Source organism: Arvicola amphibius, chromosome 9, assembly GCF_903992535.2.
Source record: "Arvicola amphibius chromosome 9, mArvAmp1.2, whole genome shotgun sequence".
Classification (NCBI taxonomy): Eukaryota; Metazoa; Chordata; class Mammalia; order Rodentia; family Cricetidae; genus Arvicola; species Arvicola amphibius.
Window position 1 is genome coordinate 70,914,218 of NC_052055.2, and position 15,340 is coordinate 70,929,557.

At 48.3% G+C, this 15,340-nt stretch overlaps 1 protein-coding gene and 1 long non-coding RNA gene across 2 annotated transcripts; one reads left to right on the forward strand and one right to left on the reverse strand.

The window, feature by feature from the left end:
- Nucleotides 1-2,207: 2,207 nt before the first annotated feature.
- Nucleotides 2,208-3,078, reverse strand: LOC119824050. Its single transcript, XR_005287014.1, has 2 exons — nt 2,961-3,078; nt 2,208-2,648 (listed from the first exon to the last, which is right to left on the reverse strand). It is a non-coding gene; the product is annotated as an uncharacterized LOC119824050 (long non-coding RNA).
- A 4,147-nt stretch (nt 3,079-7,225) lies between these two features.
- Nucleotides 7,226-12,013, forward strand: Rpl7l1 (ribosomal protein L7 like 1). Its single transcript, XM_038343796.1, has 6 exons — nt 7,226-7,507; nt 8,238-8,346; nt 9,407-9,567; nt 10,657-10,794; nt 11,520-11,629; nt 11,771-12,013. The coding sequence occupies exons 1-6, from the start codon at nt 7,467-7,469 to the stop codon at nt 11,977-11,979; spliced, it is 768 nt and encodes a 255-aa protein (XP_038199724.1). The 5' UTR covers nt 7,226-7,466; the 3' UTR covers nt 11,980-12,013.
- Nucleotides 12,014-15,340: the final 3,327 nt, after the last annotated feature.

Below are 15,340 nucleotides of genomic sequence, written 5' to 3' on the forward strand. Positions count from 1 at the left end.
AGCACTGGCTGCTCTTCCAGAGGACCTAGGTTTGCTCTCAGCACCCACATGGTGACTCACGCTGCCTGGAACTACAATTCCAAGGCATCCAAACCCTTCTTCTGGCCTCCAAGGACACCAGACAATATGCTATACAGACATACACATAGGCAAAAACTCATAATAAACTTGAAATAATTTTAAAAAAATAATATGGAGCGGGGCGCTGGAGAGATAGCTCAGAGACTCTTGTTCCAGAGGTCCAGAGTTCAAGTCCCAGCTCCCACATAGGAGCCCACCACTATCTATAGTGAGATTTGGTGCCCTCTTCTGGCAAGCGAGCATACATGCAGGCAGAACAGTGAATGCTAAATAAACAAATCTTTAAAAGGAAAGAAAGAGCTGGGCAGTGGTGGCACACAACTTTAGTCCCAGCACTCAGGAGGCAGAGGTAGGTGTATCTCTGTGAGTTTAAAGAAAACCTGGTCCACAGAGAGAGTTCCAAGACAGCCAGGGCTAAACAGAGAAACCCTGTCAAAAAAAAGGAAAAGAAAAGATAAAAAAATACTATGGATTTTGAGAGCTAATTCAGTGGATAAGAGCCTTGCTGCTGGGGCTGGAGAGATGGCTCAGAGGTTAAGAGCATTGCCTGCTCTTCCAAAGGTCCTGAGTTCAGTTCCCAGCAACCACATGGTGGCTCACAACCATCTGTAAAGGAGTCTGGTGCCCTCTTCTGGCCTGCAGGCATACAGACAGAATATTGTTTACATAATAAAATAAATAAATATTAAAAAAAAAAAGAGCCTTGCTGCTTTTCACAGGGCTCAGATTCAACTTCCAGCGTCCATGTTGTTCACGTCGCTTACTTAAGGCCCAGGGCCTCTGAGGGCTGGAGTGATGCACAAACATGATACAAAACATCCACAACATAAATCAAATCAAAATAATAATTGTGCCAGATTGTGGACCCCCCCCCCAAAACCAACAAGGATATCGAGTCCTGTATGTAAAAGCAAAGAACCTTTTTTTTTATTCAAGTTCAAACTCGGACTCTCCATGTGTCCCGAGCATTGGCACAATCAGAGAGCCCCAGAAGCAGTTGGGGTTGGGTTTTTATAACAACAGAGGTTGGGGTGAGGGATTTTTTAGGTTCAGGACCCTGACTGGCTGACATTTGTCTAGGGCTGTCTTGGTGAAAGGGGATGAGTGTGTGCTGGGCTTTGTACTATTAGGTATTTTCTCTTGGACAATCCTTCCCTGGGTGGTGCCTGGGTGGGCTTTCTTGGAACCAGGTACAGCCATAGGGTAAATGGAAACAAGGCCTTTCTTGACCTTGTCATGACTGTGCCCTATAATAATAATGTCATAAATTTTAAAAAGGTTGTCTTTTCTGATTGCTCAGTTAGGGCCAAGGTCTCTGTGTTCCCGTGGGGCATTGCCCAGAGACAAATCAGGGCTTCAGTTAGGGCAGTGAAAGCTTCAGTCTGGTAGAGGAATCACATGCCAGGAAATGGCATCCCGGCACTTCCTGAGGCAGAGACAGCAGCCAGAGAGCTACTGGGGATGGACCCTTCCTCTACAGCTGGGGATCCCGGCACAGCCCTGCTCAGGTGGGACCTGACCTGTTGTCCTGTAGGGAGCAGGACCTGGGTCTAAAGTTTTTCCAGCCCGACAAACCTCTCTGCAGATGCAATAAACCAAATCAGACCAAATCAAACTGAATTAGAAAAGGCCCAGGTTTAATGGATGCCAGCGCTCCCAGGTGGCCCTCTGGGAAAACATGGAGAGGTAGGGAGAGAAGAACTGGAAAGACCATGTGTTCCTTGTGGGGAGGGCTGTTTAAATAGCCTGTGGGAATGGCCTTGACCCTCTCTGGGGAGGGGGTCACCTTTTGGCAGGCTTTCTCGGAGATAGTCTGGACTGAGGTAACTCGCAGGGGAGGGGGCTTGAGATGGAGCTTCCCACCCAACATTCCAAAACGGGTGTCAGGGGCTGGGGTGACACTTCCAGCCAAGCATCCCAACACTGAGCTCTAGGGTGTGGCTATGCCTCGGCTCTGTGTTTTCTTGTAGACAGAAGTAGGGCTTCTCTGTCCAGCTGGAGAGGAGAGCGCTAACCAGCACTCACTTCTGGAGCTGCTCATCATAGCCGACTCTGTGTTACAGCTCTGAGGGGAAAGGGATCCTGGCAGTTGGGAGCCAGGGGATACCACAAAGTCACTGCACAGCGAACCTCACACAGATTTAATAGGAAAGACACAAGAGAGAAGCAGCAGATACTGCACAGCAGGCAGGCTTTATGCAGGGCTTCTTGGGGGCAAAATTTTCCAGGTGGAGCTGTCTCGGGCAGGGATTACGGGTTTTCACGTTCTGAGCTTGGGCTTTTTGCTCTGTAGGATGGAGCTTGGATGCCTGTGTCTCGGGCTGGGGCTGTTGGTTTTGTCCATTGCGCTCTGTGGGGAGACCCTGGCAGCTGGAGCTCCTAGGGACCGGACCTGCTCTTACAGTCCTCCTCTTTTGTTTATTACTGATAAACAGTCAGGGATTGGAAAGGGTGGGGTGGTGCTATCATTAGACTATTTCATGTTGAATGGGGCAGGCTTGATCTTCACTGTCCAGGTATAATCGGGAGTGGCAGGTATGTATCTCCATAGCTAAAGTTCAGTAATCCTGTAATAACAATGGATTAAAAGTCTGGTTAGAGCTGGTAATCCCGGCACTTGGGAGGCAGAGGCCAGTGGATCTCTGTGAGTTCAAAGCCAGCATGGTCTACAAAAGGAGTTCCAGGACAGCCAGACACAGAGAAACCCGGCCTCAGTAACCAACAACAGCAAACAAATTGTAGTCATTAGTGTTGGAAGGAGGCCTCTTGTTCTTCCCGGCCACCCGGCTAGCTTAGACCCAAAATAATCACACAGAAACTGTATTAATCAAATTACTGCTTGGCCCATTAGCTCTAGCTTCTTATTGACTAACTCTTACATATTAATTTAATTGATTTCTATTAATCTGTATATCACCATGAGGTCGTGGCCTGCCAGCAAAGTCTCAGCGTCTATCTCCAGCGGCGGCTTCATGGTGTCTCCTAACTCTGCCTTCCGTCTCCCATCTGTAGGCCAAACCAGTTTTCTTTATTCATTAACCAATAAAATCAACACATAGACAGAACGACCTTCCACACCACATTAGACCTCCCACATCACTCATGGGTTAAGAGTCAACGCTTACAGAGTACTAGGGTTCAATTCCCAGCATCTAAAAGGCTGCTCACACCCATCTGTAATTCCAGTTCCTGGGAATCTGACCACTGCAGGCATCAGACACATGTGGTACACACATATACATGCAGACAAAAAACATAAATTTTTTTGTTGTTATTTTGAATCAGTTGGGGAAAACATTGCTTTGAAGAACCAGGGAGCCAAACAACAGTGCAGGCTGGAAGCCGTGGCCACCAGAATCGAACGGAATCCAGGGCTTCACTCCCCAAAGAATCAGCCATACAGTTGCTCTCTGCCTCAGTTTCTTTGCCCATAAGTAAGACAGTTTGTCGTTGCCCTGTATTTGGGGTATAAGATGGAGTGTATGAAGGACAGATTGTAATAAAGAGCCAATGTTCCATTAATCTGAAATAACGTGGAAGCAGCTTGGGGTTTTCTCTTTTGGTTTTAGCTTCACTTGTCACCCACTGTCTGCTTCCTGCCCTTGTTTTCTCTGTCCTCTGTCCTCAGAAACCTACTGCCTCTCAACGTGCTTCCCTCCAGTGGAGGCCAGAAGAGGGCTTCAGATGTCCAGTCAGCTGGAGCTATAAGCAGTTATGAACCACTTGATACAGATGCTGGGAATGGAACCCAGGTCCCCTAGAAAAACAGTGCTAATTCTTAATGGCTGAACCATCACTTGGCCCCTGACTACCCCATGGTATCCAGATCAATAACTATCATTGATAACCATTTCCCTGACTCCAAGTTCATGTTCTGTTCTCTCTCTCTCTCCTCTCTTTCCTCTCTCTCTCTCTCTCTCTCTCTCTCTCTCTCTCTCTCTCTCTCTCTCTCTCTCTCTCTCTCACACACACACACACACACACACACACACACACACTTTTCGAGACAGGGTCTATGTAACCCTGGCTGCCCTGGAACTCACTCTGTAGACCAGTCTGGCCTCCAACTCATAGAGATCTGCCTGCCTTTGCCTTCTGAGTGCTGGGATTAAAGGCGTGCGCCACTATGCCCAGCTGATCTCTTTCTTGACTGTGCCTGACTGTCACTTGATGGGACACCATGACAAGAGCAATGTGTGGGGTTCTCTAGAGTCACAGAGCTTATGGAATAAAACTTTATGTGTGGGGTGTGTGTGTGTGTGGATGTGTGGGTGTGTGGTGTGTGTGTGGTAGGGGTGTGGTGTGTGGGTGGGTGTGGGTGTAGGGGTTGGGGGGTGTAGTGTGTGTGGTGTGGGGGTGGGGTGTGTGTGTGTGTGTGTGTGTGTGTGTGTGTGTAAAGGGACTTTATTGGAATGACTCATAGGCTGCACTCTAACTACCCAACACTGATAGCTGTGAATGGAAAGTCCAAGAATCTAGTAGTTGCTCACTCCCACAAGGCTGAGTGTCTTTGGTTTTTTGTTTGTTTGTTTGGTTCATTGAGTTTTGGGGTTTTTTGGGGGGGGGGGGTGTTTTTTTGTTTGTCTGTTTGTTTTTGGTTTTTGGTTTTCCGAGACAGGGTTTCTCTGTAGCTTTGGAGCCTGTCCTGGAACTCGCTCTGGAACAGGATGGCCTTGAACTCACAGAGATCTGCCTGCCTCTGCCACCCAGTGCTGGGATTAAAGGCGTGCGCCACCACTGTCCTGCAGGCTGAGTGTCTTAACTGGTCCTCTGTATATGCTGGAATCCTGAAGAAGTGAATGACAGTGAAGGAATGAATGTGCTGGCAAGGGTAAGCAAGCAAAGAGCAAAAGCTTCCTTCTTCTATGTCCTTGTACAGGCTTTGTAATGGATTAAGTAAAATGCTACAGATCCCCTGCAGCTGCAGTGGCAGAAACGCTGCAGGTCCCCGAGCAGTGGCAGTGGGCAGCGCATCCTGATAGCAGCCAGTCACAGGCAGGGATGGCACAGTTCACCAAGTGGCTGCAGTAGGCCACTAGGAGAGACAGACAGACGGACATGTCATGAGACCACACCGCAGGTCTCTGAAGACAGCTCGTCCCAGGCAGGAAGCCATATGGCAGTAGGCAAGAGACAGAGATATGGATAGGCACACCATGCAGAGTGAGGTTGGATATTTATTTAGTGGGTTATGGAAGGGAAGGGGAGAAGGGAGAAGAGGAGGGAGGGGAGAGAGGGAGAGAGAAACAGAAGGGAGAAGGGGAGAATGGAGTGAGGCAGAAGCTGCCTCTTTGAGGGGGAGACAGAAGAGTCTCAGGCTGGAAGCTGAAGATCAGCTTGCCTCAGTGGAGGGGGGGAGAGGGTGTGGCTTGTCTCTTAAAGGGACAGAACAGATCATTACTAGGAGGACCACACTCTAAGAGGGACAGTGGGTACAGAGAGGGGACTGCTGGTGTAATTATGATGAGGGAGAGACCAGTTCACAAGAGGCGTGGAATAATGTTAGGAAATGGGAATGATCATTTGCTGTGGTCCACAAGATTATGCAGCAAGATTTCAGTTGATAAAACAGAAGGCCAACCCACCAGAATGAATGTCTTCTGCTGGAGCAGATCCAGATGCAAAACACTGGGGGTAGCCTTTTGTATAATGGCTGTTCTTACAGTAAATTTCTTGTGAAGTCAGAAGTACTCTCTTTCTCTAAGTAGGACTCACCCCAAAAGATTCAGCAGTGTATAAATTATTGAGCTCAGTTTTCCCCATGTTTCTGTGGAATTTTCAGTGAGAAATTAGTTATGCAGTCAAAAACCTTGGTTCCTACAGTCTAATCTCCACTGCACTCCCCGAGATAAACATCAGAAGCCAGCGTGCTGCAATTGTTTCCCATCTGTCGGGAGAGGGATCTTTCGTGTGGATCACAGTGGAGACCTTCAGAGATAACGGGGTCGGCACGGCACGCCTAAGCTTGTTTGATTCTTGTTCCTTCCAGATAAGGAGATTGGGTGCCCTAAATTCTTCCGCAGCCAACTTGGGAAAATGGTAGCCTCAGTTAACCCTCGTTCTAATCCTTTAAAAGTTTTCAATTCCTACACCTACCCTCCCTTCAGTTTATTGATGCAGGATTTTAACCAAGGAAATTTACTGTGTCCTAACCCTGAGAGATAACGGGGAAAAACTATTTTAGCCAGCTCCAGAGAAAAGTCATCCCTACACACAGATGTCGTGAGAACAAGCCTCGCCGTTTTGTTTGGGTGGCTGGAACTTGTCAGGCCCCAGGTTTTGTACTCCCCCTTGTTCTAACCACTCAAGGTGAGAGTGAGCCTCAGGACACCATCCGTGACAACATGCTGTCGCTTGACTTTCACGTTTAATTTTGAGACAGGGTCTTACTTTGTAGAACAGGCTGGCCTTGAACTCACAGAGATCCATCTGCCTCAGCCTCCTAAATGCTGGGATTAAAGGCGAGTACCAACATGCCCAGCTTCCTTTATTTCATGTTTTGCCTGCATGTACGTCTGTGTGCCACGGTGTGCCTGATGCCCAAGACCAGAGGAAGTCATCACATTCCTTGGAAATGGGAGTTACAGGAGGTTGGGACCCACCCGTAGTGAGGTGGTGTAAAAGAGACACGGGACATAAGAAAAGAGCACTCAGCCTAGTTAAGGGAACAGTAAACAAAAATCGTAAATGTGGTGACGCCTTCAAGTGCTGTCAAATAATGGCATTGTCCTAGACTATAGCACAGATAAATGCAACTGTGCTAGACGCGTGGCAGACACGTACAAGGTAATGCTCTGAGATGAATGAAGTATTTCTAGTTTCAGGCGGGAGCATCTGTTGGCCACTTCAGTCATTGTGCTAACACTATACAACTCAAAGGGCCCTCTAGCGGCTACTGGGGAAAGCCTGATGAGGAAGCCGAGGTGCAGAAAGGTAGGAAGAGCAAAGGCTCAGCGTCCCAGACCCCTTTTTATTCCCCCAAATTCTCCACAAATAATCGCCACCCGAGTGTGAGCACCAAGTCGGCCTCTCAAGTCTCCATGCAGACGGAACACCGTCGCGCCCGTGCCCTCCGCCGGGTTGGCGCCGGAAGTGCAGGTGCATTGTGGGAAGCGTTTCCACTGTTGACAGCCTAGCGCCCGTTTCCAGGCACTGCAGCCTAACTGAAAAGGGCTGGCTCTTGATGGATGTCCTAGATTCTAGACAGTTTCGAAGGGATGCGAAGGAAACTGGAATTTCTGGGGGGTATTCAGGACTAGCAAGACCATTTCTCCGAAGTTCACAGCGAGTAGGGATCGCAGACGGCCTGAGTCGTCCAGAGTGAGCGAGAGCGGCATCTCTATGATCAAGGAGCAATAGAGCGGGCCTCTCTTTCCCTCCTGCGCATGCGCAGTAGCTGTAGAGCCGGAAAGATGGCGGAGGAAGGGTAAGTGTTTGGTCGTTGAAACCCTCGCGTGGGGCTTTGAATATCCGATCCCATCCTTTCTGTTTATACTCTAGTGTGGCAACAGGATACTTTCCGTTGTGGAAAGAAAAAAAAGGCTCATATTATTAAAAAATATAGGGCTGGGGCCTGAGGCTCGGCCACGACCGAGGTTCGGATACCTGGAGCGACGTTTGGGACAGCGAGTGAGAAAATTGTGGTTCGGAAGGGAGAGTGGTTGGCGAGTGCCCGGGTGGGTTTGCTCAGCTTGGCTGTCATGAGTGTGTTTTTTACAGTTTCATACACGGGAAGTGTTTCTTGACCATAAATGCTCCCCGTTACACCTTAGCCTCCCCCTCTCACCAAGTCTCCCTCTGACTTTGAAGTGTCTCCTCTTCCCACCCTGGCCCGACTTTCGTTATTCTCCTTTGTGGATCTGTAACCTCCCCAAACCTTTCCGTATTTTACTAGAATTTTTTTTCGCCGCTAGAGTCAGTAATAGACACAGTTGTCTATCACAACTCTCTACGGACTTACACAAACCCAGGGACCAAGGGTTTCCTCTGAACGAATGAGCATTATAGGTCTAGGGAAGCCCGATCAGAAACCATAGGTTTCCAGAAAATCTCAAAAAGACTGACGTGTGCCTGGAAGACCAGGATCCTGCATTGGTTTGGAAAGCTATTGAATGTTCGTTTCATAATTTTCCTTGATATCAATTTTTCTTTATCAGAGAAAGAAAAAAGATCCCTTTGGTTCCAGAAAATCTCCTGAAAAAGAGGAAGGCTTATCAGGCCCTCAAAGCCACCCAGGCAAAGCAGGCACTTTTGGCAAAGAGGGAGGTAATTCTGGGGAGCAGGGGGTGTGGCATATTGGGGTTTGCAGTGGGCGAATTTTATTGAGCATATGTTGAAATAGATTTGTTATTCCCCCCGCCCCATTTGTTCTCCTATACGGTATAGTCCAGCAAAGATTTACCCAACATCTTTCTGTGAGCAAAATGCTGGTATCCCAATTAGGGGGAAAGTGAAGACTTTTCTAAATTCAAATTAAGTGATGAGAGACCAACTTTGGCAGAGTTTTTTTTCTTTAACGGAGTCTCTATATGTACTTCTCTGGCTGGTTTGAAAATGCATGTGACTAGGCTGGTCTCAGATCCGTCTGCATCAGCCTCCAGAGTACTGGAGTTCAATTGCCAACAGTGGCACGCAAGTATAATTCCAGCGCTCTGGAGGGTTGAGGCAGGAGGATGTTAATGTTTGTTTAGAAAATGTATGTGTGAACTGTGCATGTTGTATATACGAGCTTGGAAGACAGAAGAAAGACCTCTTGTTTTTAATGATGCCTAATATGGTGTTGGGTTTCATAAACAGTAATTGTTACACACATATATATATATAGTTATATATAGTTATACATATATAAGTAGTTATATATATAAACTAATTTACCACAGCTTTTTCTTTTTTTTTTTTTTTTTAACATTTATTTATTTATTTATTATGTATACAATATTCTGTCTGTGTGTATGCCTGCATGCCAGAAGAGGGCACCAGACCCCATTAGAGATGGTTGTGAGCCACCATGTGGTTGCTGGGAATCGAACTCAGGACCTTTGGAAGAGCAGGCAATGCTCTTAACCTCTGAGCCATCTCTCCAGCCCCCCAGCTTTTTCTTCATAATACCTAAATTTTCTTAGTTCTATCTTTACTTGGATTCCTCCATGAAAGTGTTTCTTTTCTTTGGGGAGGGGCAGAGTTTCTCTTTTGTAGACCAGGCTGGCCTCAGGGATCCATTTGCCTGTGCTGGACTGCCAGTGCTGGGATCCAAGGTGTGTGCCACCGTGCTCAGCTAAAAGTGTTTCTTCGTGGAAGAGATGGTGATGTCTGTCTTCTGTCTTAGGGAAAATCAAAACAATTCAGGTTTAAGCGACTGGAATCATTCCTGCATGATTCCTGGCGGCAGAAGCGTGACATGGTGCGAGTCCGGCGACTGGAGGTGAAGCCTCGTGCACTGGAAGTGCCTGATAAGCGCTCCCTGGCCTTCGTCCTGCGCATCGAAAGGTAGAGTGCGGTTCCTTTTCAGTCCCTGGGGTGGGCAGTGGGCGCTAGGTCTGCTCCAGCAGACTGCTGGGGTTCAGTGAGGACGGGTGAAGTGAGGTTCATCTAGGGTGAAGGTCGGGTTCTTTAGTGATAAACGCCCTTTCAAAGACAGGAGCAGCAGCTGGACAGAAGACATGAAAGTAGCAAAGTAGTCTCGTCGTGGTGGCGTGTGCCTTTAATCCCAGCACTGAAGCCCAGAGAAACAAAAGACAGGCAGGGGTTGAGTGCTGCTCAGGCACATTCCCTGCTGTACGGCATGTACAGTGCTGGGGAGCAGGGTCATCCATACTGACCATGAAATACAGCTCTGTGCCTCTCGATATAAAAGCTCTGATATTTAAATATTTATGACCTGTCCTCTTTAACCTTCCTGCCACTACCCATAATCTCTTTCCCTGCTTCTGATGTCAGCCCTCAGCTCTGCCCCATAGGTGATAGTCAGAAGCAAATCTGAACATGTTCTTTGCTTTTCCTACCACCCATTAAAGCAATTCATCTTCCTTAGATGAACACATAATCCTAAAGCCAACCCCTGCCAACAGTCATTCAGAGACTGTTCTGTAGCATCCGGGGATCGCTCCACAGAATGGGAAAATGCTCTCTTTCCAAGCTGCCTTCCAGTACATGAGAGGTCTAAGGTGAATTCTGTGGATCTAGTAAATAGTCATGCATTTCAGGATTGCCTGCCAAACAGACTGGCATAGACTGGAGTCAGAACTGACAGCTGGCTGGGCAGTGGTCGAGCACGCCTTTAATCCCAGCACTCGAAAGGCAGAGGCAGATGGATCTCTGTGAGTTGGAGGCCAGCCTGGTCTACAAGAGTTAGTTCCAGGGGCTGGAGAGATGGCTCAGAGGTTAAGAGCATTGCCTGCTCTTCCAAAGGTCCTGAGTTCAACTCCCAGCACAACCATCTGTAATGGGGTCTGGTGCCCACCTTTCTGGCCTGCAGGCATACACACAGACAGAATATTGTATACATAATAAATAAATAAATATTTTTTTAAAAGTCTCGAAAAAACAACAACATGAACTGACAGCTGCTCTTTTCAGGATACAAGGAGTGAGTTCATTGGTCCAGAACACCATAGCAAGACTTCGCCTGAAGAAACTGTTCAGTGGTGTCTTCATCAATGTCACCCCTCAGACTGTAAGAATGCTGCGCACAGTGGAGCCTTATGTGACCTGGGGGTGAGTGCAGTTCTCCATGGGAGTCCCATGTCCTCAAAGTACACGGGGCATTGTTTCTCAAGGTTTGTGTTGTGTTGGGCATTTGCTGTGGTCACTCACCAGAAATAAAGAACCTCGTGATATGAGGCAGCAGTGATGCTGATGGTGGTCTTTACAGAATCATTTCAGGACTCGCAGTTGTAGATTAAAGCAGAGAGGGTAACACCCGGGCCTAAGTAACATCAGTGCTTATGTGACAGTAGTGGTCTTTGCTGGGTGGTGGCGCACACCTCTAATCCCCAGCACTTGGGAGGCAGAGGCAGCGCGGTTGCTGTGGATTCCTGGTTAGCCTGAGCTATGCTTTAAGACTCTTTCTCAAAGAAACCAATGCAAATTTAGAGCATGGTGCCTCAGGCTGTAATCCCTATGAACCAAAGGCTAAGGCAGAAGGATTGCTGCAAGTTTGAGGCCAGCATAGGTCATAAGAATAAGACCCAGTCTCAGAAAAAAAATCTAAATGTCTAATTATATACTCAGGCCCACTCTAGGATCTTCAGTTGGCAGGTGGGTTGGTTTGCTTTTAGCTTAATTGAGTCAAGATATTGCTGGGCAACCCAAGCCTGGTACAGACTCACTGTGCAGCCCAGGTTGTGGGAAGTGGGGTGAGAGGACCTTTACCTCTTCTCAGGCAGCTGCAGAAGTGAGTGGCCAGTGTAATGCAGGATGCTCTATTGTGCCTTACATAGGTTTCCAAATCTGAAGTCTGTCCGGGAACTCATCTTGAAACGTGGACAAGCGAAGATTAACAATAAGACCGTCCCTCTGACCGACAACACCGTGATTGAGGAGCACCTGGGTGAGTGCTGTTGCTTGGAGGCCAGCAGGGGCGCTGGCAGCTGTGACGTGAGACCAGGGTGTGTTCCTGGGCTTCACAGTCCCCGCTGTCATGTGAGCACGGGCTTATTGGTGAGCAAAGAAATTACACTTTATTTCTCAGGGAGATTTGGTGTCATTTGCCTGGAAGACCTCATCCATGAAATTGCCTTCCCGGGGAAGCATTTCCGGGCGATCTCTTCATTCTTGTGCCCATTCCACCTCTCTGTGGCCCGTCATGCTACCAAGAACAGAGTGGGGTTCCTCAAGGAGATGGGCTCTCCTGGCTATCGGGGTGACCGCATCAATCAGCTCATCCGCCAGCTGAACTAAGCTGGGACCAGGTGCGACTGTGCTGCAGACTGCTCTCCCTCCCTCCTTCCTTCCTTCCCTCCCTGCCCCTTCCTCCTCCCTCCCCTACACCTTTGCGCAAGCCCCCCACAGGGCTCATGTGGAGATCAAGGACAATGTGAGAGGGGGGGAGTTGGTTCTTTCCTCCCATTCCTCAAAGATCAAAGCAGTTTGTCTTGGTGACAAAAAGCCTTTCTTACTGAGCCATCTTGTCAGCCCTTGGTCTGACTTTTGATGGGTCGTGCTTGTCCATTAAAAGTCCCTCTGTGAGCTGTAGGTATAATTAGTGGTAAGAACTAGCTGTGAATGCAAAGTCTTAGTCCTAGCATCACTGAATACACATTCTTGTGTGTGCCTGTACTTGAGAGTTGTGTTCAGATGGGAGTGAGCATGCTGACCTGTTGGGAAGGGTCAACGCCTGATGAAGACATGAATCCCTGACTGTTAGGTTACAGGCTAGAAAACCCTGTTGCTGTGGACATAGCCTGCAGACTAATTAGCTGTTGTGTTGAAAGGATCTTATACCCTGGTTGATCCTTTGTGTTGCTGCTGCCCTTGCTCTCCATACCAGGTCCATTGTTGGCCTTGATGCAGTTGTGTTTTCCTTCCCTAGGATTTCCAGAAGACAATGCATTGAAGTGTGCATTTGTTATTTAAAATTATCAATGTCTTCAAAGAAGATTATTTTCTGCCTTCAAAACCTGGAAGGAAGTGGTCGGCAGCATTGGAAACCTCAGCACAACCCAGTTTCATGGAAAAGGATGTTCTCCACAGTGGCTGCCCCTGCCTCTGAAATCAGTGCAGGCCATGGAGGAAAGAATTGCCCTACTTTGTCCTGCCTGATATCTTGGTGTTTAATGTTGGGTGGACAAATAATCCAGCCATCCCTCCCACCTCTTCCAGTTCTCGGAAGGCCGTGCGTGGTCCAGACCCAGGGCCATACTTGAGTCTGGAAGAAGAAAGTTTTGGTTCTTAACTTTGTATTGTGTTTTTGTCAGCGCGGTGGCTTTGTTTGTTTGTTTGTTTGTTTAGGACAGGGTCTCACTGTGTCAGCCCAGCTCACCTTAAACTCCATAGCAATCCTGCCTCGTCCTCCTAATGCTGAGGTTATAGGGGTGTGCACCCCCAGCCTGGGAACACCTCAGGTGTGAAATGCAGTTAGGAAGGTAGCAAAAGCTTTGCTTGGTCTGTGCTGTGAGGCCATGTTGCAACTTCAGTGTCCGCTTTGGTCAGGCTTACCTGTCCCTGCGTCAGTGACGGCATTTGTGCCCTGACCAGTTTAAGACGGGTTCTCTACACTAGGAAGACACACACACTCCCACTGTGCTGGAACTCTGGTGGTGGCACCCAGGCCTCATATGAGGATGCATATGAGTGAGCATTCTGTTGGATAGAGATTAAGGTTTAGCCTTGCTTGTTTCCTGTCAGAACTAGTGCTGGGCCTGGCGGTGCAGCCTTTTAATCCCTGTGCTTGGGAGCAGAGGCAGTAGAGCTCCTCAGTTCAAGGACACACACACCAACCTCCTCAAAACAAAAATGTGCCTTGGAAATCCCCCCATCAGCCTTTCCTTACAACCCACACAGGGCTTCACATTCTTTTTTTTTTTTTTTTATATGATTTATTTATCTTTATGTGCATTGGTGTGACGATGTCAGATCCTCCTGGAACTGGATTTTCAGACAGCTGTGAGCTGCCATGTGGGTTCTGGGAATTGAACCCCAGTCCTCTGGAAGAGCAGTCAGTGCTCTTAATCGCTGAGCCATCTCTGCAGCCCTGGGCTTCACATTCTTAACAGTTCCTTCCCTTGAGCTTTCCTGGAACTCACTGTGAAGCTGAGTTAGAAAGAGGAAAACATTTTAACAGTGCCTCGATGCATTCTGGTTCCAAGGTCGGTGGGTGGGTCCCAGAATCTGCCAGAGGTCAAGGTAACTGCTGCTGTAGAGCACTGGGAGATGAAGGAACCAAAAATGCATTACAGTCACGGAGATGCTCCTGCGTGCCATACTAAATGAGGGAACATGAAGTGCTCACCTACTATGTGAGGCCCTGAGATCACGCTAAGGGAGCATGGCTTCCTTCTGGCCTACAAGGTGGAGTGGAGCTAGTATCTTCCCAAATGTCTGCCTTGCTCAGAATTTAAAGTTTTTAAAATAATTAAAAGGTTATTTTAAGGTTTATTGTGTGAGTATATACCTTGAGTGCCACCCAGAGCAGCCAGAAAGTGCTCCCCTGGTGCTGGAGATCACTCCATGTCCTCTAGGAAAGCAGCAAGTGCTCCCATCCCAGAGTTGCCTGTTTTAGAGCATGGGTGGAGCTGGGCCGTGGTGGCTCACACCTTTAATCCCAGCAGAGGCAGGTGGGTCTCTGAGTTCGAGAACATCCTGGTCTACAAGAGCTAGTTCCAGAACAGCTAGGGTTACACAGAGAAACCCTGTCTCAAAGAACAAGAGTGGTGGTGGTTGTCAAGTGGACGGATCTTTAAGGCTGCCCTGATTTACGCACCTAGTTACTAGATTTCGGGCCACCAGGATTACATGGTGAGACTGACTCAACAAGTGATAGTCCCTGTGACTCGCCACCCCAGCGAGTTGTGGGGCTTACATTGCCTCTGCTTTTTAGTCATTTATTTAATCATAAACCATGGATGCACTTCATGGCTCTACCGTGCTGCCATTTGGGTTTTAGTTTTAGAAAGTGGAAAATGTAGTGAGCCACTGGGCCTGTTTGAAGGACTGCTTGGGCTGGGTGGTGGTGGCGCATGCCATTAATCCCAGCAATTCGGAGGTAGAGACAGGCGAATCTCACGTTCAAGTTCAGCCTGGTCTACAGAGTGAGTTCCAGAACAGGCTCCAACACTACAGAGACAACCCTGTTTCATAAAAACAAAATGACTGCTTGGAAGCCTAGTGAGCTGATGCATACCCCTAATCCCAGCACTCAGGAGGCAGAGGCTGGTCTACCAGAGTGAGTTCAAGACCAGCCATGGCTGTGTGGAGAGACCCGTCTCAAACACGATTTCAGGGAGCCTGAGCATGGGTCAGTCGGTGGCTACGACCTCAGCCAGCTCCAGCCTCTGACACCTACCACTCATTGCTCTGGTAGAGAGCATTGATGCTGTCCTTCCCCGCACCCACAAGGCAGTTGACAACTCTTAATTGTAACTTTGGCGATGGCTCAGTAGGTAAGGTTCCTGCTGCTAAGCCAGAGCTTGATTAAGACCCAGGATTTCTAGGATTTGTTGTTGCTCAGTTTTGAATAGGGGGGCCCGGGTGACGGCACACCCCTTTAATCCCAGCACTCAGGAGGCCAGGCTGGTCTAGAGTGAGTTCCAGGACATCCAGT

Excerpts from the sequence above, each read along its gene's own strand:
- Rpl7l1 (XM_038343796.1), top strand. The coding sequence starts at position 7,467 with ATGCGCAGTAGCTGTAGAGCCGGAAAGATGGCGGAGGAAGG. Across the intron at positions 7,508-8,237 it reads GGAAAGATGGCGGAGGAAGG|AGAAAGAAAAAAGATCCCTT; the intron begins GTAAGTGTTTGG and ends TTTCTTTATCAG. Across the intron at positions 9,568-10,656 it reads TTCGTCCTGCGCATCGAAAG|GATACAAGGAGTGAGTTCAT; the intron begins GTAGAGTGCGGT and ends TGCTCTTTTCAG.